Below are 23,105 nucleotides of genomic sequence, written 5' to 3' on the forward strand. Positions count from 1 at the left end.
TCTTTTTAGAAATTAAAACATACTTAATTTTAATAGGATTGCATTTATGTTTTATATGCTTTGCTTATTTATCTTCTGTGTCATTTCTCTTTTCTTGGATAAGCTCAACATTCCCTTGTTATCTCTTGAAATACTGCTTCAGCCATGAGCTACTGCCTAGACTGAGACGCAGCAGCTCCTGCTGCTGTCCACTCATGAGCTGTGGACAACCAGTGGATCCCACATCCCTACTCCTTACAGCCTGTGTTATCTTCATCCTGAACAACAACCAGCTGAACACAGCAGCATAGCCCAAATTCACCCCATTCCCTTCTTGCCCTTGACTGTGGCAATTATTTAGGCACCCTCTAAAATCCCTGTGCAGTCAGGAAGAGGATGGAAGGAGGGAAGGAGAGAAAGGAGCATCCCCTGGCACATCACATTCTTTGGAGAAGCCTCTCTCTCTCTGTTGTCTATGTAGGGAGCCTAAGGCAGGCAGGTACTTCACCAAACTTGGAGAAGGGAAAGGAATTTGGACATCCTCCAAACAGTCTTAAAACAACAGATGGAAACAGAGAGATATAGGGGTCCACGAACAGTCAATGGGATTGTGATATGAGTTTGCATAATACATGTCTGGCTTTGAACATCAGTGCATCTCCTCTTTCTAGCTGCTAAGTGACAGCAAAAAAAAAAAAAAAAAAAAAAAAGCCAAAATTACATCTAATACTTTCCTGAAATTGCTTCATTGCTTTTCCATATAAACTGCTGCTATAACTGGCACAGAGTTTTTATTTGTTTGCTGGTAGGAGAGGAGGACAGCCTATAAAGTCTGAATAAAAGAAAAAGCAGCTATGAGCAAATCTCTCTCTTCAGCCACGATCCAAAAAGATTTAGAGCTCCACATGTTGATATCAGTACAGTAACAACTGAGCTCCCACCAGCATCACGCTGCGATCCAATCTCTGGGGATCCTCTTCTATATCCATTTAACTTCTCCACCTCATTTGCTATCACAAGATGCTCAAATGCTGTTGTCATTTTTATTCTGTTTTCTATGTACTGATGTTATCAAATATTACACTTCACTGGAGGGTAATCTAGAGAACATCGCATGCCCTCTTCAATACCGAGCTGCTCAAACACTCACATGCCAACCCCAGAGCCGAACAGCAAATCAAACGAAGATTCCATGCAAGCCAATGGCAATCCTTCTGCTGGGCTCTGAATCACACTTTTCAAGAGTATTTCCAATTCTCACCAAATCAGGATTCAATAATCCTTCAACACTGGTAAGAGATCGGGATTGCAATGACACCCAATCAGGCTCTGGCTGAGTAGGTGTTTGTGACCTACTCATCGCTAGGCTTTCAATGTCTTGTGCTGACCTTCCTGACCCTCAGGAAATGCCCACAGTGGTCCCCTGGGGTCACAGACCATGATTTTGACCCACAGGAGAGCAGCTCCAAATTCCACCCTGAATACTTGTGCCTCAGACATGGTCACAGTTATCAGCACATTCTAATTGTGCAAAATTCACAATCTCGCTTCAAACCCTCATCAACACTCTCAGTGGGTCTCGGTGGGTCTCTCCCACCACCTTTTTTAGGAGAAAATGCATATCTAACACGAGGTCTCAGAAGGGTGAGGGCCACCTCAGATTATGCAGCACTCATCCAACAGACTCACAGAGCAATAAAATCCCTGACAAATCACCCCCCATACCAGGTCAGAGCAAAGACCCAGTGTCCCATCTTTGATGGGTCCAGTGCTGCTGGACAAGTAAATCAACATCTGGTTCATAGATGGTCTCCTGCTTTCTGTCAATCAGAAATTAGGGACTTCTTGGATTAGGAGCTGCTTCTGTACCACCATGTTTCATGGCCAGGCAACCATCTTCCCTCCCCTCACTTTGCTCTTCATTTAACATATTCCTGTTGTTGGTCTCTGAGTTTTTCCAGAGCCTCCAGTGACTTTCTCCACTATTTAAATACACACTTCATGAAATCACATTTCTTTGTGAGATGTTTTTTTGGACTCCTTTGTATCCTGCTAACATGTCCCTCTCCCAAGTCTCCCTCATGTAGAAGTAGTGCCCGACTACCAATCTGGTTGCCTTTTTGGCTAACAAGGTGGGAAAAGCCAGGAAAGTGGCCAGGCATCAGATTTGGGAGGATAAGTAGCCAGTGAAAAGTGGTGTGTGAAGCATACTCTGACTGCATCTCTAAAATCCCCACACAAGAGCTCCACAGCTGGAATGGATACTGCTCTTGGAATTTAATGCCCATACTCTCTCCTGTACAGCCCAACCATTCAGCCTTTATGAGGGTGAAGTGGATATGAGCCTAAATGTTTTAGAGGCAGTGAGTTTGTAGTCATGCCACACATGATTTAGTGAATAACTGATGCAAGGCAAAAAGATGGCACAGCTCTGTGATCTAACAGCTGTGCAAACAGGCTAGAGAATTTAAAATTCAGAAAGCTGTATCTCCAGGAAAGCATTTAAAGGAAAAAAAATCCCTAGTGCCACATCTGGTGGCATCAAATTGTCATTATGACATGGTATTTAAGATGATTTAATGGGTTTATTGCTGCGAAAGAACCTTGGAGTTTGCTTAAACTACTGTGCATTAAAAGGATGTAACTCTAAATGATATTCTGACAAACTACTGCCTAAAGAGTTCACTACCTTTCAGGAACACACACGTATGTACATCAGCATGTGTGTGTGTGGAAATAAATAGGTCAGTAGACAGAAAGATGATCAGGAGCTGCACATCTCCACACACACATATTTAACAATACACACAGACTCACGTGTGTTGGGAGACATACCTTTTGAAAAAATCATTCATCCCCTCTCTCTTCTACACCTCATACATCCATACAGCAGGCAAGATCCCTGTCCACCTTAATTACTACTCACTTAGGGCACTGAATCAATGGGTGGTTTTGAAACAAAGGATTCAGCTACTAAAAACAGCCTGGGAAAGTGCCCAGGAAAGGTTACTGATTATAGACAGCTTCTAAGAAAAGGTGTCCCGAAAAAGAAAAGGTGTCTCTTTTCTTGCTGAATATTTTTTATGTGACTTAGTGTTTCTCTCACCTTTAGTTCCCAGAACAGTTCTCATTTCCTCTGAATGTTCTGACTTCTTATCTCAAGCTCTTTCAGCTTGTTGATTTTAAATTCAATCTGGTTAATTCAAATTCAGGGCACGTTGCTCCTGAAGTCTTTCACTGTTTCTGATTGCACAAAATGGGGCTGTTAATGGTATGGGGTTTTGTCAGCCAGGAATGGTGCAAACTTCCTTTTACTTCTTCCTTTCATACTAGATTGACACGACACAAGCCAGTCAGACAATCTTGCATTGGGTGTCTCACTCAGGGGGGTCTCTCTCCACTAACTGCACAAAGAATCACAGAACCATAGCATGGTTTGGGTTCAAGGGACCTTAAAGATCATCTTGTTCCAAACCCCTGCTGTGAGCAGGGACACCTTCCATTAAATCAGGCTGCTAAAAGCTCCACCCAACCTGGCCTTGAACACTTTTACGGATGGGGCAGCTACAACTTCTCTGGGCAACTTGTTCCAGGGCACATTGGACGGATGGCTTAGGTGAATGATGAGGATCACAACCCATGAAATTGTATGATGGAGCACATTTGTCCAACCAGACAAATTCCTGAACAATCCCATCAAGTCACCATCATCTGTGGCTATTTTCCACAAGCAGTGAATGTGTCTGCCTCTTTGTATGGAAGTAAACTGTCAAAGCATATTCTGCCCCTGCTAGTCAACCCAATGTGCACAGAATGGGGAAGTAAAAAGGGCAGTTTTGCTCTGTTCAAGACTGAATTTGCTCTTTAGACACCAGAAGTGACCCAGACAAGGTGGCATTGAGCTTCACACATCCCAGTGAGCCACCAGACCTCTGCAGTGCCCTACATTGTTCAGGAAGAGATGTGTTTGTTTCAATGGGGGCTTCTGCTGCTGATCCCCATCCGTGTGGTACCACCAAACAGCTCGGGGCTTGCTCTTACCAACAGTCTGTCCTTGGTATCTGTTCACATCTCTGACTCTTATTTATATTTATCTATAACAAATTACATTTATTTTTCTTTTTTTTTTTCCCTTAGCAAAATCCACCTCTTACAAAGCAAGAGAGAAGCTGAAGTTTGTTTCTTCTGAAAGCAAGTCAGCTCCAATTCAAAATGAGCAGGGGACTTCAACAGCCAAAGGGTCAGTTTTTCTCTCTCTCTTTTCTTTTTCCTTTTTTTTTTTCAGTATGGGTTGATAATGAATAATTGGAAGAGGGAGAAAAAATCACCTCAGGTTGTATATTGCCACTTCCTCTTGCATCGTGGTTAATGCAAACCTTTGATTAGCCCACTGAAGAGACCACACATTCAATAATTTGAAGCAAAAGGTTAATGGTGTTATTACAACTATTATCCCTTTTAAAATCATTATCCTCTTGTTTTTTATGTCTATATTACCTTCACCTTTCCATGAACCCACTTTACCAGCTGTTTCCCTCCGTCATAAAGTTTGCTGAACATCATCCTAGGAATAGGATAAATGCCATGTTTTATCAATCAAGCCTAAGGGAATTCTCAGCATCTCATAACCCAAACTGTAAAGGGAGATTATTACAAAGTTTCTATTTTGATTTTTAAATTGGCCATGAGTGAAATACACACTTAATGTCAAGGTGCACAATGTTGCAATTATGACACCATTTTTCTTGGGAAATTTTACAAATCAGCAAAGTATGACAACTGAAGACTTAGAAGAGACTAATCAATTATCATTAATTTTAAATAGGTTCTTTATTAGAAGGCCAAATATTCTCAAGCAAAAATGCACAGCATTACTAAAAGAAAGATAATGACAATGTGCTAAATCGAGGTGATAACCAGTCCCATTTCTAAAGCATCTTCCCCACTTAGCATCTAAATCCTACTGACATTCAAACTTTTATGCCTCAATGTAGAGAATATGAACTAACTTCCCAAAAGTTTTAGAGCGAGTTTGATTTTTAAATCCATGGTAGTGTCTCAGACATATCTAAAAATGCTCATTTTATCTCCAGAGACACCAAGAGGATCCAGATTGTCTAACTTCAGTCACCTCAAGTCAGTTCCTCCATCAGCATTTGAGCTGAATCTTTGCTCTTTACAATTAACTTCCTGGTGCAGTTGCTTTACAGTCAGCACCTTCTGGAATCTATTTTTCCATTTTTCAGATCCCGTGGACACCAACAGTCAAAGCCCCCATCACACACCGAGCCCAAGATCGAACACTGGGCCTGGAACTTGTATAAACAGAAGAAATTCCCAGCAAACCTAATTAAGTTAAAAAAATGAAGTGTGGAGCGAAATTAAAGGCCTTAAAACAATCAAATTTTACAAGTGCTCAAACTTCATTATGCCGAATAAAATTATCACACTCTTCCTGGAATTTTAAAAGAATCTGTTAATGATAATGCCCCTACATGAAAATACATTCTTTGCAGAATGGCAACGGTGCAGCATTTACTGAGCTCTTAGTAAAATAAATGAAGTGCTCTGTGATTGCTTCCTTTGAACACGGAAAAATACAGGTAGTGCATACTAATGTTTTCCAACAATAGTGTCTATCAGGGAAAAGCTGTGATCTGCACAGATATTTAAGCAGAACAAAATGTAGCCTCTGCCTATGCCATTTTTATAATCATGGATGCACAGGACAAGTTAATGCCTGTATAACTTGGAGCATTGGTGACAGCACAAGCGAGACATTTTCTTTCTCTCTTTTTAAAATTTGGAACATTTTTGCTACCAACTTCTGAGTAGTAATTCAAGACAAAGAAGGGGAAAATTTGCCACATGAAAGATGTAATAAGAAGCAAATTCCCACTACAAAAGTCCTGTGATTGACGTGGTCTTGTCATTATCATTGAAAATAATCTTCTGGTATGTTATAATGACAAGAGAATGTGTAATGTTATTCTGATACAAGAAAAGCCTGTGTACATTCATTGATCCAAAGAATTCTAATTCACCCCGATGAGGAAGATAAGAATTACAACAGCAGGCAGTTAAAAGTCCATCCAGCCCTGAATCCTGGCTCTGACAATGCCTCATATTTCACATTTCAGAAGAAACTGTCAAAATAGCCATTTCATTGTGCTCACTTCTAAAAATGAACAGTATTAATAGCGTGTTCTTATCTCCCAGGCTTTTCACAGCCAGCTGACCACTACTGGCTCCCACAACAACAGTTACCATGGCAAGTGAGTTTGATGTGTTCTCTTTTTCTTTTATACATATATATTTATGCATATAGGTGCGTGGCTATAACACACAGATGCATGGCTATAACTTACAGATCCATGCAATAGCTGAAATTGTAAAGTCCTAACCTTTTACTACATTTAAGAATAACTTGAACACTTTATTTTAAAAGGAAATACAGGCTTAATGAGCCATGACCAGCCCAGCTTTTTCATTTCTGTTTTAATTCACAGCTTGAACCAGTAACTGACAAATTTCTCCAAGAAATGTTGAAATATTTTTAGATGTGGTTAAACCCACTAACGGTTTTAAAAGGCCACCAGTTAAAACACAAACTCCTGGGTTTGGAGGAATGGGCCTCAGGATATGAGGCATAAAATATTCCACTTCTTCAGCTCATCAAAGGAAAGGCTAAAAGGCTGATAACTCCTGATAGGTATCTAGAAAAATCCTGTAATGGGGATGATTCGACCTCATACAAAGTAGCCAAAAAAACATTACTATTTAGAAACTACCTTGGAATTAAGACACCATTCCCTTGAAGTAAGATGAATAAAAACCAGAAGTGGCTAGAAAGAATAACAGTGTTGCAATGTCCTGGCATCTTTATGGTAAGATTTCGTATCTTTCTGGGATGCTCTGCTGCAGTGTTTGTGAGAGCCTTTGCTTTTAGGCACATGAAAGGGGAAGAAAATGTGACTCAAAACGTCCTGGTCACCGCAGGGCCCATGAAATGATTTGAGAGAGATTCAGTTTCACTTCCATAGTGGGACGTGTTCATGAACGTGCACCTCTACCCTAAGACAATAATTCTAATCAGATTTCATGCCTTGCAGCATCAGCTGGTTGCCTGTAAGAGGATTTTTTCCCCCCAGATGTGTCAGTCAGCTTCCATTGCTGGGGGTGTTCTCCTTCCCTCCAAAGCACTGGAGCCAGGAGCTTCATGTCCTCTCTTGGACACCCAGAATATCCTTGATTGATTCAATGCCTTGCTTACAGGTCAAAGGTTATTCTGGTCACCAAATTTTAGGGAAAGGTTCTTAAGGAGCTGGATCGTTTTGGGGTATATGTGCTTTTCTGCCTTCTGCCATCCAGGGCTAATTTCCCTCTGCACACCCCTCACCAGTGACAGTGCCCTGCTTTCACTTGTTCCCCTCCTGTTTCAGGCACCACAACGATATGATGGCTGAAATACCAGCTGGGGTTTTAAGCTTGAGAAAAAGTATGCAAGGAAAACCTGTAGTAGTAGCAGTTTGTGATAGTGGGTTAGTTTGACTAGATGGACTCCAGGCAGTTTCTATGAAACCCCAAACCCCCCCTCAGTGTTATGAAGAAAAAGGCTCCACGTCACGGAACAACTTCAGCTACTCCAGAAGTGGGAGGTCAAGTATCTGAATGCATTTGTACAAGTTCCCTAACATCCCCCCCTTCTCTCAGAACATCCAACCATCTGACATCAGGCAGAAGCACCTCACGACAAACACACCTTAAGGACAGAATCACACTGTGTCTATACCTCAAATGATGCTGAAACAGCAGCAAAAGCCAAACAACGATCCCAGGCTGCTCCCTGTCCTGCCCATCACTCGTGTTATCTCAGGCTGCTGACTCCACTTTCCATCCATTGTAGCTCTTACTCTACATTCCCTTTGGGCATAAAGCATTCCATTATCTCCATTTTCTGCTGAGGTAATATCTCTCCTAAGCCTGGGCAACAACAAAAACAGCTCAGGTTGTGAAAAAATCGCTTCACGTGGAGCACCTCTGCATCTGCAAATTGCTGTGCTGCTGAGAGCCACACACGGACATGAGGGGGACGCCTTCAACCAGAGGCTGTCCAGCAAACAGCTCGCTTGGAACACTCTTTGCAAAGATTTGGGATATGCCACCCGTGTTTTCTCTGAGATGTGATCCCATGTCAGTGCTTGGTGCGAACTGGGAAGGCTGAAGTGGCACCACAAGGCACACATTCCTGTTTACGGGAATGCTCTATCAGAAGATGAGTTCAGATCCAGGCATGCATTTCCCTTCAGTGTGAGTTTCCTGATACAAGATTTGGGTTCATCCCAAGTTCAAGTTTTTTCAGTTTGAATTTAAAAAAAAAAAAAAAGGCACTTCACAAAGCCCTCAAAACCCTCAAATTATAGACCATAGTAGGAACCAGCTAAAGTAGCACATAACTAAGAACCCAAATGAGTCTGTTAAGTCTCATTTCCCTTTCTGGCTATTCATTCCCTTGAGCTGGAACACCAAACCACGATCCACACATTAATAATGCAGCTGCTGTCTCAGAGTTGATTCAACAACAGAAATCTGTATCCTCATTCCATGTCAGATATTTTTAGGAACATTTCTGACCACCTTGCTTTGAAGTCACTGAAATGCAGAGGGGTACATGATACAATTGTAGGAAGCTCTTCCTCCAGAGGAGCACTTCCAGAAGGCCACTCTAATTGTGCAGGCATCACAGCCCCAATAAATCTTTCTGTCCTCAGGGGACAGCAGGATGATGAGATGTTCTAACCACATCCATTATTTTTCTCTACTCACGCTCCTTGCAAAGCCTGTGGCAGCTGTAAACATCCAAAGCCACCTTGGAGCAGTCCTCTGCTGCCCAGCTGAGTGCTGGATTTAGATAATTTTTATGCACAGGAATGAGCTGTAACAGATCCTGCACTCTGATTCATTGTATAAATATTTAAGTAAACAACAGGTCGCTCACATGTTTTCTTTATCAGTGCACAAAACAACATGACGGTCCATCATATGCTGGGATGCAATTCCAGTGTGTGGAACTGGTGTGGGAACCCTTGTCCCGTGGACAGGCTCAGAGGTGTTCACCCGGAGGTGAGGGGGAGGGTCCTGGCACTGCACTGCCACTGGAAGTGGAAGGGATTCCTTGCAGTTTGCACCACAACCTTCCCCTCTGCCCCAGCCTCCTGACTCAGGGGTGACACACCTCTCCCACCCCTTGGTATGAACCAAGGATTCAGTGCACGAGCCTTGACAGCTTGGTTCTCCATCATCAACCTTGTGCAACCTACTGTATCTTTCTTCTGCCTCGTATTTCCTACGTGGGCTATCCTACTCTCATTCGCGATTTTCCATTTCCAGACATAACCTTGAATTACGATTGATCTTTTGGCCTTGAAGGTGATTGTGCTTTGTCTGACTGGGCCATGTGAACAAACACCTGCCCAGATAAAACCTTCAGATTCCTGGGCCAGTATCTCAGTATTTGCTTTTCTCAATTTGCCACATCCTTAAAAACATGTTTCCTGGTGTTTTATGCACTGGCTGTAGTGACATATCAGACTAGCTGGGCAGCAGCACTTGGAAAAGCATCTCTGGCTGCTCTCAATCTCTTATCTGTAAATGTCACTTAATTGTCTAAGAAAAATTTGGCTGACCTTTCAATTACTGGTAATAGAATAAAAGCAATAAAAGCCTGTCCATGACAGTAAGTGTCACCAGTATCCATTCATTGCCTTCTTGTGCTGATTGGGAGTGCCAGGGCTGCATTTTTGGCACAGTGTTGATAAGAAACTTGCTGGTAATAGGCCAGGAAGTAGGGAAAGAAAGGAATTGTCTCTCATCCCTCCCTGCCCTGACTCCACAAACAACTCCAGAAAGTGGATTTCTGAGTCATCTGGAAAAAGAAGGCCCTACATTCTGAGGGCTTTTGTGGAACTTAAGAGCCCATAATATCCGCTCTCAGGGGTAAATATTGCTCTCAGCCAACTGCTTCCTGACATGTGTCAGGAAGAGAGAGCTGAAACTATGTGCAGATAAAGGATGAGGTACATGGGCAAACCCTCCCTACCATGCAGAAAGGTCAGGATGGAGTTTGCACACTGTTCATTGCCCGTGTGAGGCCTTCACTCATGCACAGCCTGTCCCATGGCTCTTCCACCGAGCTCAGCTGCAGCTCAGACACTGCTTGTTTGCCCGTTGCGTTTTGTACTGGCTGAGAAAGCCACTTGAACGGATGCTATAGCACAGCAATCTCAAATAAGAACTCCACAGCCTGTAAATTAGCTGTTAGCAGCTCTCATAAACACTTCCCCAAGTCCTCCTCCAGCAGCAGAAATAGCTCTTCACTCTCTAAACTGCCAGGCCGTTGATTAAGAACAGAAAAGCTTAGTTGGCAAACTCCTAGTGCTGGTGCCTGACTCACTATGAAGAGCTCTGTCTCCGTTCCTTTCAAGCAGGAAGAGGACAGCAAATACTCATCAAGTTTTTCACATCCCTCCCAGTTACTGCTTGGATTTCTGAAAAACAAAAACCTTCCCGGAAGCAGAAGTTGTTGCTGAGACCATTTCTTACCCTGTACCTCCCACCAAAAAAAAAAAAAAAAAAAAGTTATTTACATATCATGTGTCCTTCCCATTGTGGAAACCTGGACTCTGTTCCATACTTTCCAAAACTCTTCTGGCAGGCTAAAGCCCTGATAGCCTGTTCTATCAGTATGTGCACAGAAATTAGTTAAAAAATAGTTACTGCCTGTAGAAACTTGACATGAGACCTATCTAAATTCAGTGACCTGACCACAGCAGTCATTTCCAAATTAACCAGCAGAGCCAGGATATTACCAGCTGCTGTAGGAAGATGTTCTCCCACTTCCTTTGCCTTCAAGATGAGTCTGTGATTCTAGAGCTGTTCACTGCTTTGTGGATACTCTCCAATGAGACCCTTCTTTGTGTATTTTTTTACTCTTACACACTAATTTGTGCATTAACTAATTCATTCAGGCAGCTCTTTCTTACACAGTCCTGCATAAAGCGGCAAAATAAGTGAAATGAAAATATAATTAAGCATGTCAATATAACTCCTGCTCTTTCACACCTACTCCTGCATTCAGACAACCAGTCACACACAAACACCCACAACTTAGTCTGAGTGTTCATCTCCTCTTCCTTCCTCCTGGCTCATCAGAGACTAAAATAGTCACGTGGTGGATTCCACCATTCATTTTATGTCACTGGGTGGGTCAGTTAAAATGTCTCAAACACTACAAAGTGTCCTCAAGATGGGGGTAGATGAGAAAACCAATCACTCCATGGTAATTTCAACAAATTCTGGTCTTTGCATCCTGATGAAAAAAAATGTATTAAAGGGCAAACAAACATCAGGGATAAGTATCACCTGACTGTGACAGAATGTTCCTATTAACTGTGTCCTCTACAGGCTAATTGTTCAAGTTATTGAAGCCTCCTAATTCTCACTAATTCTGTGTAATGTTTTGTTCCACAAGCAATTGTCCATGTTTATTCATTTCCCTATCTACCTCATTTGCACTTAAAAAGAATAAATGGGAGGCAATGTTTGAATGGTCACATAAACCCCTAAGAGAATTAATTACTTTTACACAGGCTCTAATTCATGCAGGAAAAAGGGAGGTTGTGGGATTTTGATTTTTTTTCCCCCTCTGTATCACACTCTCAAAATCAGCCTGCACACACACATTGTACTTAAGAAAATTCTGCAAATAAGCAAATATTCAGTCTGGACATCCAAGCATGGTCTCTTGGATGGCTACAAAACTAACCTTATACTTGCTAATGTGAAAAACTGGACATAAGGAAAAGATTTATGCAAAATTACTCATGTATTAGTTTAATTGAGCTAAAAACCACCAATGTAGCGTGATTTCATACACCACAATTCCCAACTACAATGCATTTGCAGTTTCAACTAAAAAAAATTATTTCAAAAGCACAAAGGTACATGAATATCCCAGAACTCTTTAACTACTCAGACAACCATCACAGCATTATTTGCTTTAGTTACATAATTCTTCCTCATGAGTTGGGGAATCCGTGGCCAAAGGTCAAAATAAAGCCTATGACTTCACCCCATCTGTAACCACATTCCTTTTTCCCAGGTTATTATCAATTACCACCGAGGTGTTTACAAACTTTTAGCCAACAGAAAGTGTTCCAAAGGCCTACCTGGCTCCCGGCAAGGACAGGTGCTTCATTGCAGCAGTAACTCTAAATACGAGGCTACATTTCACGGGACACACAGGTATGCCAGGGATTCTGAGGGAGCCTGGGAGTTATCCCACCAGTTACTTAAAAGCCAAGGCTCTGAGTCGGGAAGACAATTTTAGCTAATTTCAGTAATTAACTGAGTCAGCTGGGAAGCACCAGGCTGGTGTTTTGCAGCGCCCCAGAGGGCCGGAGGAATGCAGGAAGATGCAGCTGTGGGGAGCTTCAAGCGGGCAGGTGACTCGGACCGGGAAGTGACTCCTTGGTCACCTGTGGAAATGCCGGCGGATCATTCACCGCACACACCTTCAGGAAGATGCACTGCTGTCATCTCAGGCCATCGTAAAACACGACACTGCCGAGAACCGACACATTCACCACTCTCCCTATAGATGCTGGAGGGTTCCTAAGCTAGCGCTTCTAAAAACTGTAAAAAGCAGCAAACTCTGTGTTTATTCTTGTGGATAAACCTTTGTGTTTGGGAAGGCGTCACTGGCCGGGTGTGACAGCACGCAGCCATTTAGCTTCCCAGTTACAACGGGGGTTGTAAGAACAAGTTCTTGAACCAGGGCATTTCTTGGTTTACAAAGTGCAGAAATAGACAGTATTTGTGTGGGCAATGAGGTTTCCAGACTGTCCAGAATGGCTTATTTACAGATAAACCTTCACCTCCTGCTCGTCAGTGGGGTGCAGAAGGGGCTCACACAGGCAGCATCAAGTCCCCGAGGGAACCCCCTGGCACACCAGGGGGAGGAGAGCGACACCGCAACACTTTTCCACATTTAACAGTCCCAGCCCGGCTGTCGGCGGGGAGAGGCTGAGACCGACCCAGCACACCCCAACAGCCATGACAGCGCCTGAGGGCCACTAAGGACCAAGGTCTCCCCGCAGCCCGGGGTCACCGAGGGCACACGGCTTCCCCACAGCGCGGGGCTGGAGGGCAGTGACCACAGGCGGTGGAACAGCGAGGGGACAAGAACCCCGAACTCTGGTGCCCGGGGACCCCTCAGGACGCTCGAAGGCAGAGGGGCTAAAAGGCTGCGGAAAGTTCAGGGCTGGGAGGGTAAAGGCTGAGGGCCCCGCCCTGACCCCGCCCCCTCGTCCGGCCCCGCCCCTCCCCTGCCTGTTTACCCACAGGCTGTGCACGTGGTGGCCGCGCCTCGCCATTGGCCGCCGCTGCGGGGACCTGCCGCCACGCCGCCAATCGCCGCGCTGTCCACGCGCGCCTGCCCTCGCCCCATTGGTCCCGGTGCGGCGATCACGCAGCGTGACGCCACTGCGGGCGTGCGCGGGCCGGGCGGCCAATGAGGAGGGGGCGCAGGGGCGGTGCGCGGCGAATGGAGGCGCGCGGGGCCGCGGTGCGGCCAATGGGCAGCGGGCGGGGGCGGGGCGCGGGCGGGGCGCGGGCGGGGCGCGGCGCCGCGGGCGCTGGCGGACACGGGCGGGTTTAAAGCGCCGGGCGAGGGCGGGCGCGGTTCCCCCGCGGCCGGGGAGCGATGGCGGCGGCCGGGCCGGGCCCCGGGGCCGGCGGCGCGGTGAAGACGCTGGCCCTGGTGCTGGAGGACGAGGCCCGGCGCGCCGGTGGTGGCGGCGGCTACTGCAGCGGGGACACGGTGTCCGGGCAGGTGCTGCTGGAGCTGGCGGGGCCGCTGCCGCTGCGCGGGCTGCGCCTGGAGGCCGCGGGGCGGGCGCGCGTCGCTTGGAGCGAGAGCCCCGGCGCGGGGCCCGGCGCGGGAGCCTGGGGGGTGGCGGTGCGGCCGCCGGGGCCCGGCCCGCGGAGGGAGGCGGAGGTGCGGTACTTGGACATCCGACAGAGCCTCCTGAGGGACCCGCCCGAAGGTGAGGCGGGACCGGCGGGGGTGGGAGCGGGGGAGTGGCGCTGAGGGAGCGGAGAAAGCGCCCAGGGACGCCGTGGGCAGCGAGGGGAGGGGGAGAAGTGGGCGCCGGCACCCTTGGCAATGGGCAGCGGGTGCTCAGGCCCCGTGAGGACATCGCCGCCCCGCCGTCAGAGCCCTCACCCCAGAAGCTGCCACAGCCTCGCCAGTGGCCGCCCACAGACTTTTTTTGCGCGGTGGCTGAAAAACGCGGAATGGGGCTGTAAGAAAATCCGCAGTTGAGTTCCCTGCAGAGGTTCAGCCCGCCTGTGAATTCCATCAGCCGTGTGGGTTGTGCTCTGTAAGCAGCAGCTGGGAAACCCCCGTGGAAGACCCTGGGAGCAGTCGGGCTCCTCCAATGGCTTGAGGAAGCAGAGGCAGCTCGCTGTGGCAGAGCTCTGTCACTCGGGCACTGCAGCACCTATGGCAGCGTCGGAAAATTAAAAAACAGAGCAGCGACATTTTGTTCTGCGAGAGTGAAACGCAGCTCTCAGGCTGAGCTGCAGGGAAAGTAAATTTAGGCCTTCAGAATTGTGTAACAGCAGGCCCTCTATGAATGTATATTGGGAGCTCATGTATTAATAGTATTTCATCATACTGACCTTAAATTGCAGCTTTTTTAGCACAGAAGTTAGTTTAATTGTTAATTGGAAAAGCAGATTAACTGCTGTCTTGCTGAAAAGGAAAAGAAACTTACTTTGTGCTCTGCAGAAGCCATTTTGGATTCGAAATTGGCCAGAGTCCTGAACTGAATCTCAAGGTCTCCCATGTTTCCTTGATTTTTGTTTTTCATTGAAATCACATCACAGCACAAATAAAGCACGGGCTGCAGTCCAGAACCCACTGGGATCAATAAAAACTTCTTGTATCTGGGTGTTCTTATACATAAATAACTTATAAAAGCATCTGCTTTGTTCTATTTCTGGAATAACTAAAACATACTATTCATTTTCATCCTACAGGTGAGGAAAACTTAATTCTTCTAGATGGAAGACACGAATTTCCGTTCAGCTTTCAGCTCCCTCAAGAGTAAGTTAAATAATCCAACCTGAAGGGATTGTGCTGGACGCTGCTTGTAGTGCAACATTATCTTAATGTAATTTGACTTGTGTTTTTTTTAGTATCAGCTTTATATGTTTCTCTTAATCAGACCCCACAGACAGGCCTTGTTGGCTTCAGTTTCCCCCAGGCCCTAAAAGTATGAGCTGTAAATTGGTTAAATGTTCGTGTACGCGGGAAGTGCTCACGTTTGGAACTGAATTATTAATTAAGGGTAATGGTTTTGTGACTGCTTGTTTCAGGCCTCTGGTGACCTCTTTTACTGGGAAGTATGGCAGTATTCAGTACTATGTGAAAGCCATCCTGGAGAGGCCTGCAGCTCCCGATCAGAGCGTGCAGACAGAGCTCCAGGTCATCAGCCATATCGACGTCAGCTCACCAGCTCTCTTGGTAAGAGGGTCCTTCCTCCGCTCCTCCTCCCCCTTCAAAGCCAGCTGCAAAAAAATAAAACATTTCCAGGCAGCATTCACATCCATAACCATTTCCATGTTATTCTGGAGTGTCATTTTCTGACTTCTGAAAGCATATAAGCTCCCTAAGCTTTTCTCTATAAATAGATGATCTTAGGTTGTGTGAATAGCAAACAGAGTGGCTTTTTTAATAGCATTGATTACATCCCTGCTGGCAGAGATGCTCTTGCCAAAAAGTTAGGCAGGCTTCAGATGCATAAATAAGGCTTAATAATAATAATGCATGAGTGTAGAGTAGTTTACTCTTACCAGAGCAACTACATTCACAGGGCTGCAGTGTCCTAAACTCTACAATAATAGTAGGTTGAGGAACAGTAATTAGAGAAGAGTATTAATCATGCCCAGCCTGTCATTTATGCTCTGGCCATTATGTTACATATCCCTCCATTTTGCATGTCGTTTTCCAACATGAAGTGTGTGCACACAGCTGCTCCAGAGATCCTGTCAGTTATTTCCCTGTGACAGATTTGGCCACATTAAAGCATTGAGTTTTTTGTAATGACTGGAAATACTGTAGAGTAATAAGAAAGATCAGGCATTAAGTAATGAGAAAATAGGCAAGATGGAAGCTAATGAGCTGGATTCTTTTATCTCAGCCCATATTATGAAAATAATATAAAATTATACCTTGCACTTTCATGATAGCAACTGGATCTAAATGGTTATTCATTTAAATATGAATGAGAAATTTCTATTTTATTTAAAATTATAGGATAATTTTAACATCATGACGTGAACATAGCTAAGAGATGTTTTGAGTAGGGTGTTTTTCCTCTTTATGTGCTTACATTTTAATCTCTTTTAGAGAGAACTTCAGAGTATTTTGGCAGTGACATCTTTAAGCAGAATAGTCTTTATATTCAACACTATCTATTAGGAGTTTGAAAGCATTATATCCAGATTCTGTAAGGACAGAGCAGCCCATAGGTAATGGCACAGGAGAGGGCTGTGAGGCATATAAAGTAGATAATGCCAGTCAGGGGATTCCAAGGCTATCACCAAAACTGCAGAACAAATTTTTTTCATTGTAATAAATATAAAAACAATTGCCATTATTATACTGACTGGGTGCTGTTGCCCAGTAAATAATTTTAAGTAGGATCCTGGCTTGGATCCTTGACGTGTGCTTGTAAGTTTCTTCTAATGAAAACTTTACAAAATGTCATCTAATGTGACAGTCTTTAAATAATTAAGATGTTTTTTGTCATGAGCCTAAATTTTTGCTGGGTTGTGTGGCTTGCATGTAATGAAGTTGCACCCCCTTAGCCCAGTGTATATATATTTATTCTTTCTTAAAGATACAAAGCTACAAACAGTTAACCTGCTTAACTATTAGTTGTTTGCAGATTAAATTAATTTTGCATTCTTCTGCACTGAGGAACGTGGGGGATAAATGCCACAGCACTCCATGAGACCTCTGAAAGGTTCTTTTTTTGAAGACAGATCACATTCAAAGACACCCTGGCCTCTGTCTTACCCAGTTGATACAGTCTAAATTCACACTGGGATTTTGAAACAGAAATGTGCAGATTGCCAAACCTTGGTTCCATTTCACATGGTGGCAAAACTCCAGTTGCACAGAGCAGTTCAGTGATTCAAATCAAGTGGATTTTAGAGCTGGATTGCAATGATTGACATGGATAACAGTAACTGCAAGTGATTGAGAGCTTTATCCCATAAAATGAAAAATACTCTGTATTTTATAGACACCTGTTCTAAGAAGTCAGGAGAAGATGGTTGGCTGTTGGTTTTTCACCTCTGGGCCAGTGTCTCTCAGTGCCAAAATTGAGAGGAAGGGATACTGTAATGGTAAGAGTAGTTATCTTAAAAATGTAAACATTAAACACCTAGTAGCTGGGGTTCTTTTATCTCTGTGAAGCCAACACTTTATAGTTCAAAGAATAATTCTGTTTAGTAGGAGTAAATTAAGATCTATATGAAAACTTGGTTTAACAAACATCATCTTGCCTTTCCCCTTGGGAAATATAATTAAAAGGAAGTCCTGTTAATCTTACAAAAAACCCCATGTACATTTGAGTTTAAAGAACAATAAAATGCTTTTATTTGGGACAAAATACTTAATTTGGGATGTAATTAGGTTTTTATGTCATTTGTGTAGCTTTACACTTTTGTAAGAATGGGCTTTAGCAGCTTCTTTGTCATCTTGATAACATTAGAGACATTGAGGAAATAAAATAAAACATCCTGAAATTCATTTAGTACTATATAAAAGGAAGATTGGGGCATAATTTGCAAATAAAGCTTTTATAGCTTGTTCATATTACGCTTGATGTTTCAAAATGAATCATTGTTTATATATAAAATGTAGTAGGTGGCTATAATTCTGCCTGGATACCACTCTGAAAAAAATAAACTAGCTTGAGGAAACTTCACAAGTATTGTTCTCATAACACTGCAGATGATGTACGTGCTGTGTAACATGCTTTGATACTCCCAGAGGAAAGTTGGGAAATACAAATTATTCATTGGACTTTTTCTGTCTCTAAGGGGAAGCCATACCAATCTATGCAGAAATTGAGAACTGCTCTTCTCGTTTGATTGTTCCAAAAGCTGCCATTTTCCAAACACAAACTTACCTGGCCAGTGGGAAGACAAAAACCTTCCGTCAGATGGTTGCCAATGTCCGAGGAAACCACATTGCCTCTGGGAGTACAGATACCTGGAATGGGAAAACTCTGAAAATCCCACCTGTATCCCCTTCTATACTTGACTGCTGCATTATTAGAGTAGAATATTCATTAGCTGTAAGTATTGGTTATTCAAATGTACAAACTTTGGATTGAGTTGGGAACAGAAGAATTTACCGAGTAGCTGTTAGGTTTTTAATTTGGGGGTGACAAATATAAATCTAGAGAAAGTTGTCCCTACTCATGGGAGGGGGGTTGGAACTACATCTTTAAGGTCCCTTCCAACCCAAACCGTTCTATGATAAATAAATATCATAAACCATATATATAGATGAGAAACTGAAGATCATGAAGAGATTCTGAGATGGAAAGATGGGAATAACAGGGAAAATGGAAATATATTTCTAAGGAAGAAGCAGCTTAGTTTGAGACCTGCAGAGGTTTTTATGGGAAAGTAGTTCAAGCTGAATGGGTTCCTCTGGTGATTCTTTTCAGAAGGGGGAAGACTGAAAATCAAGTGCATAATTACGTTTGTCAAGATGTTTTTAAATGTCACCTAGAGACAAGTTACAGAAAGAAGGAAAGGAATGCTGCCAGGGTATTAGCTGAACATATCTGGGATCAGAAAGCTCTTAATTCTTAGACAATTTGCAGTGTAGGGAGTAGGGCAGCCTTTAGGAGGATTCAGTGGGGTCTCATGATGTTTTTTTCTTTTGTTTGGGGGTTGTCACATAGGTGTATATCCATATTCCTGGTGCTAAGAAATTGATGATTGAAATGCCTCTGGTGATTGGCACTATTCCATGTATTGGATTTTCAAGCAGAAACTCCAGCATTACCAGCCAGTTTAGTATGGATATGAGCTGGCTGGCACTGACCATGCCTGAACACCCTGAAGGTAACACATATTGAACACTCTTTATCCAACACAGCACTGTCTGCAGCAGATGGGTGTAGTGCCAACTTATGGGCACTGTAGGGATGTAGGCCATGGAACTATGACTCAGGAGAAGTCTCAGGTCCAAAAGGATTGGGTGACTCCAGCCTTCCTTAAGTTTATCTTTACCCTGATCTGACTGAAATAACTAAATTTTGATAGTGGGAATTCTACTTAGGAACTTAATTTATTCATTACTGAATATATCTTGATACAGCACAGGCTTGTTGCTGGAGTTGCCCTAAAAGCATCTGTGTTCCTGCTGAATCACCTAAGCTTACTGAACACATAATTTTAGTTACAATATGTATGAGTTTAATGCACTTCCTACAATCTGTCAGTTGTACAATGTTTTATAAATAGTTTTCATGGGTTTGGATATACTGTACTACAGATGTTGTCTTGCTGTGAGTGAATTGTTTGAAATTTGACAGTAGCATCTCTTGTGTTTCAGCACCACCAAATTATGCTGATGTAGTGTCTGAGGAAGAGTTTTCCAGACATGTTCCTGCTTATCCACCACCCATTGACTGCGAGGAACAGTTGTGTTGTCCTGTCTTTGCTTATATACAAGAGTTCCGGTTTCAGCCTCCACCTCTTTATTCAGAGGTAAAAAAATAAATAGCAGGTGGTGTTTTTATTGTCAGATGGCAAAAAAGAACAACAAACCAAAACACATACTTAAATGCAGGAATTGCAGGCAGTAATTGTTGCCTTTCTTCTCTCCCTAGATTGATCCACATCCAACTGATGTAGAAGAAATTCAGCCCGTTTCGTTCAGGCTCTGAAGAGGATTTGTAACAAGCATCATTGTGATGAATGTCTTAATCTTTCTGCTGCTTAAGCTGGTAGTGCAGCTAAAAAGGAAACAGTTTTCTTTTTCAAAACTTCAGTTTGTGTACGAGAAAGGCAAAGGAAAATGGAGGAGGAGGTATGAGCACGTTTGGTGATAAAAGAGAATCTGCTGGATTAGTCTGCACAGAGGAGTAACGGGGGAGCAGCCAAGCTTGGGATACTTGAGAAGTACCTGAAAATGCTGAAATGAAAATGAATGAATGAAATACTGAATGTTTTCCCAAAAGTGGACACACTACACAAAGTACGAGGAGGAGATGTATGGATCTTCTGAAGAGAATTTATATTTTGTTTGGAACACTCTGGAAGAATGTACATAATGATGTTGAGAACTTCTGTAGTAGAACTTGAGTAGTAGAACAGAATGTGGGGTAAGAAAACATTTCCAAAAAAGATTCCAGTGTTCAAGGGGCTTCAGCTTTGCACTGTCTGCATCCAGGAAAGGAACACTACTAAAAGGTGAAGTCTTAAATTTGTATTTCATGAGAACCTGCCCTTCTCACGACTGCCAAGTGGTACTATTTCATCACTCCTAACGATCCTGAAGGCACCACGGATGACAGAGTAGCTATTATGCAATACTATGAAGGCAACCATTTCCTGAGTGAGAGACACAAGTATGGAAGAGAAAAGTGGACTTTGATACAAGCTTATGCACTATGCTTTCTTTCAAGGGATTTCTTAAGGGAATTATTCTAGCCTCTTCTACTGTGAGTTCTTCTTTTGCATCTTAAGCCTATGGATAGCATGATAAGGGGAAGCATGGCAAGGGAGAATCCTTCTGCCAACAGCAGGTATACTTAGCAAAATGGACAATACTTATTTATTCAAAAGCCTTTATAAGCCTACCTCTGTTTTGGATATTTACTTACGGTCAGATTTGAGACCAAAAAAAGTCTTGTTAAAGCTCCAGTATACTTCAAGGTTCTAAAAGGGACCCTAAATGGTTTCTGTGGTTAGTGAATGAGATAAGAGGCGTAGGGAGAGGTGTAAATATACCCAGAATAGACATAGCTTATAACTGAAGTGAAAGCAGATATCAGGGGAACAAAGTCCTCTGGTAATGGCACAAAGCTTTTCATTACTCCTGCATTTTTGTCTAAAAGATCTATTGTCAGGGGCTGCACTGGTCATTTGCTATCCATATGTTGGTCTGTTTCCTTGTTTGTTTTTGCTGTTTAATTTTGTTTTGGTGCAATATTTTAATGTTTTCTTCCTCAGGTCATTTAGAACAGTGAGAGTTTGTTGCTGCTAAGAGTGAAGGCACAGCATTTACGTGCCCTTCTGCTGCCTTCCTTTAAAGTAGAATGTTTGCTTCCTGCCAAGCATCAATTGGGATAAATAAACCACCACCAACAGATCACTTACAGGAGCAGAAACACAGCATTGTCAGCACGCACGTTTACAGTCCTGTCTTTAAAGTACAGGGGATTTTGGACTATTAGAACTACTCCATATGTCTTACAGAAGGGTTTGGGGTTAAAACCCGGTGCTTCATGTGGTAAAACATTGTACTTTCTGATAACTACAAAACCAGTAATTGAGTTTCCTTCATTTCATCAGTAACTGCAGTTTAAAGAAAGTTTAAATGGTTTTTTATGAAATCTGTCTTCATATAAGAAGCAGGGATTTTTCTACAGGCATACACACGTATATATTTTTAGTATGACTTCCTTACATTGTCTAATTTCTAGCACTTCACCTCAAAATCACTTTTGCATCAGTGTGAAAGACAGACTGATGGAGATCCATGTTTCCAAACTGCAGTTATTTTTTTTTTCATTTGCAACATTAAGTATTGTCTTCTATAGCAAATGCAGCTTTAACCAAAATTTGAGTGCATGTTTTAGAAAGGACATTCTAAAAATAAGTATTTAAGTCTCAAGATGTAGCTCTCATGCCTTTTGAAGTGAGGGCCTGCCCATACAATCAATGCAGGATTTTCATTCACATCACCTGGAAAGGGAATAAGCATCTTTTCCTTAAACAGACACCATTATAGTTACTTGAAAAGTAATGTTGCTGTGTATTAACTTGCATGTTAATAATTCAAAAAATTAGCTTAAAGAACATTAGGTGCTTTTTTGGACTGTAATACCTGATAGGTGATGTGTGCTACCTGGTATAATCATGGTCAAGCAAACAAGAGAATGAAGGGTAAAGATGTGCTTTTTTTTTTTCCTTTAAAATCTTTGAGTTGTTTTTTTTATTCTTTGCAGATAAACTGTGGCCTTAGATTGTTTGCTGCAAAAAAAAGTCAACTATTATGTGTTTCTTAGGAAGCACACATGGCCCTTCAAAGGAGGGGTGAAAACAAGATTAAATTCTGCTCTCTGGCACTTGGCTTAGTGCAGAAATTGATCCTTAAAAATAATTACTGTTTGCACAATAATAAGTTCGATATGCAGGGGCTTTGTTTTGATAACTGTGAAACAGTTTAAAAGAGACAAAATAAAAAAAAAAAAAAGCTGTTTAACATACAGGAACATGATTGTATTTTGTACTAATGAATGAGCCCCATGGGTTCTTTGTTAATAAAAGTGTCAAACCTACATTGTGCTGTTCATCTCTGGTTTGGTGTGTCTAAGATAAAGGGCTGCAATGTCAAGAAATACCTGTACTCTGCCACTTCTGAACACATACAGGTCTCTATTTCTTTTCTCATCTGGGAATTTTGCCTTCATCTGTCACTGTTTTAGTTCCCTCAGCTATCTATAACCAAGAATTGGTTATGGGTAATAACCAAACAAATTGATCAAACAGGACCTGCTCCCACCTATTGTTATTATGTAATAATATATAATATAATAATTAATTATGGGTCTCCTACCCATAAGGATTGAAGGATATGTGCCCTAATTGATATTTCTCTCATGTATTAATTTTAAAGGATATTCTTTTGTGTTTCCTTTAGACAAGATTATCTTCAGTGTGTAGTTTGTAGATCTAAATACATCAGAACAACCTTATAACCATAGTACAGAATGACTAAGGCAGAGAACCTGCTACACTGGGGA

The 23,105-nt window shown here is 42.8% G+C and overlaps 1 protein-coding gene and 1 long non-coding RNA gene across 3 annotated transcripts; one reads left to right on the forward strand and one right to left on the reverse strand.

Moving 5' to 3' along the window:
- Nucleotides 1-13,716: 13,716 nt before the first annotated feature.
- On the forward strand, nt 13,717-22,640 carry ARRDC4 (arrestin domain containing 4). 2 transcript variants are annotated; one of them, XM_039385937.1, is made up of 8 exons: nt 13,717-14,084; nt 15,082-15,148; nt 15,421-15,568; nt 17,355-17,457; nt 18,157-18,413; nt 19,032-19,194; nt 19,688-19,842; nt 19,965-22,640. In XM_039385937.1, exons 1-8 carry the CDS (start codon nt 13,742-13,744, stop codon nt 20,019-20,021), a joined length of 1,293 nt encoding a protein of 430 aa, XP_039241871.1. In that variant the 5' UTR covers nt 13,717-13,741; the 3' UTR covers nt 20,022-22,640. The 2 variants fall into 2 exon arrangements, with proteins under 2 accessions (XP_039241871.1, XP_027575685.1); XM_027719884.2 differs by having other exon boundaries at nt 18,220-18,413.
- On the reverse strand, nt 14,964-18,461 carry LOC120324185. The gene is made up of 2 exons (XR_005565288.1): nt 18,246-18,461; nt 14,964-15,612 (listed from the first exon to the last, which is right to left on the reverse strand). It is a non-coding gene; the product is annotated as an uncharacterized LOC120324185 (long non-coding RNA).
- Nucleotides 22,641-23,105: the final 465 nt, after the last annotated feature.

Source organism: Pipra filicauda, unplaced genomic scaffold, assembly GCF_003945595.2.
Source record: "Pipra filicauda isolate LSUMZ 115617 unplaced genomic scaffold, ASM394559v2 scaffold44_size3831614_pilon, whole genome shotgun sequence".
In the NCBI taxonomy this organism is placed as follows: domain Eukaryota; kingdom Metazoa; phylum Chordata; class Aves; order Passeriformes; family Pipridae; genus Pipra; species Pipra filicauda.

What these genes read in the sequence shown, in the direction of transcription:
- ARRDC4 (XM_039385937.1), top strand. Translation starts at nt 13,742, where the DNA reads ATGGCGGCGGCCGGGCCGGGCCCCGGGGCCGGCGGCGCGGTGAAGACG. An exon ending in TCAGCTCACCAGCTCTCTTG is followed by an intron (nt 15,569 to 17,354) that starts GTAAGAGGGTCC and finishes TGTATTTTATAG; the next exon opens with ACACCTGTTCTAAGAAGTCA. An exon ending in CATGCCTGAACACCCTGAAG is followed by an intron (nt 19,195 to 19,687) that starts GTAACACATATT and finishes CTTGTGTTTCAG; the next exon opens with CACCACCAAATTATGCTGAT.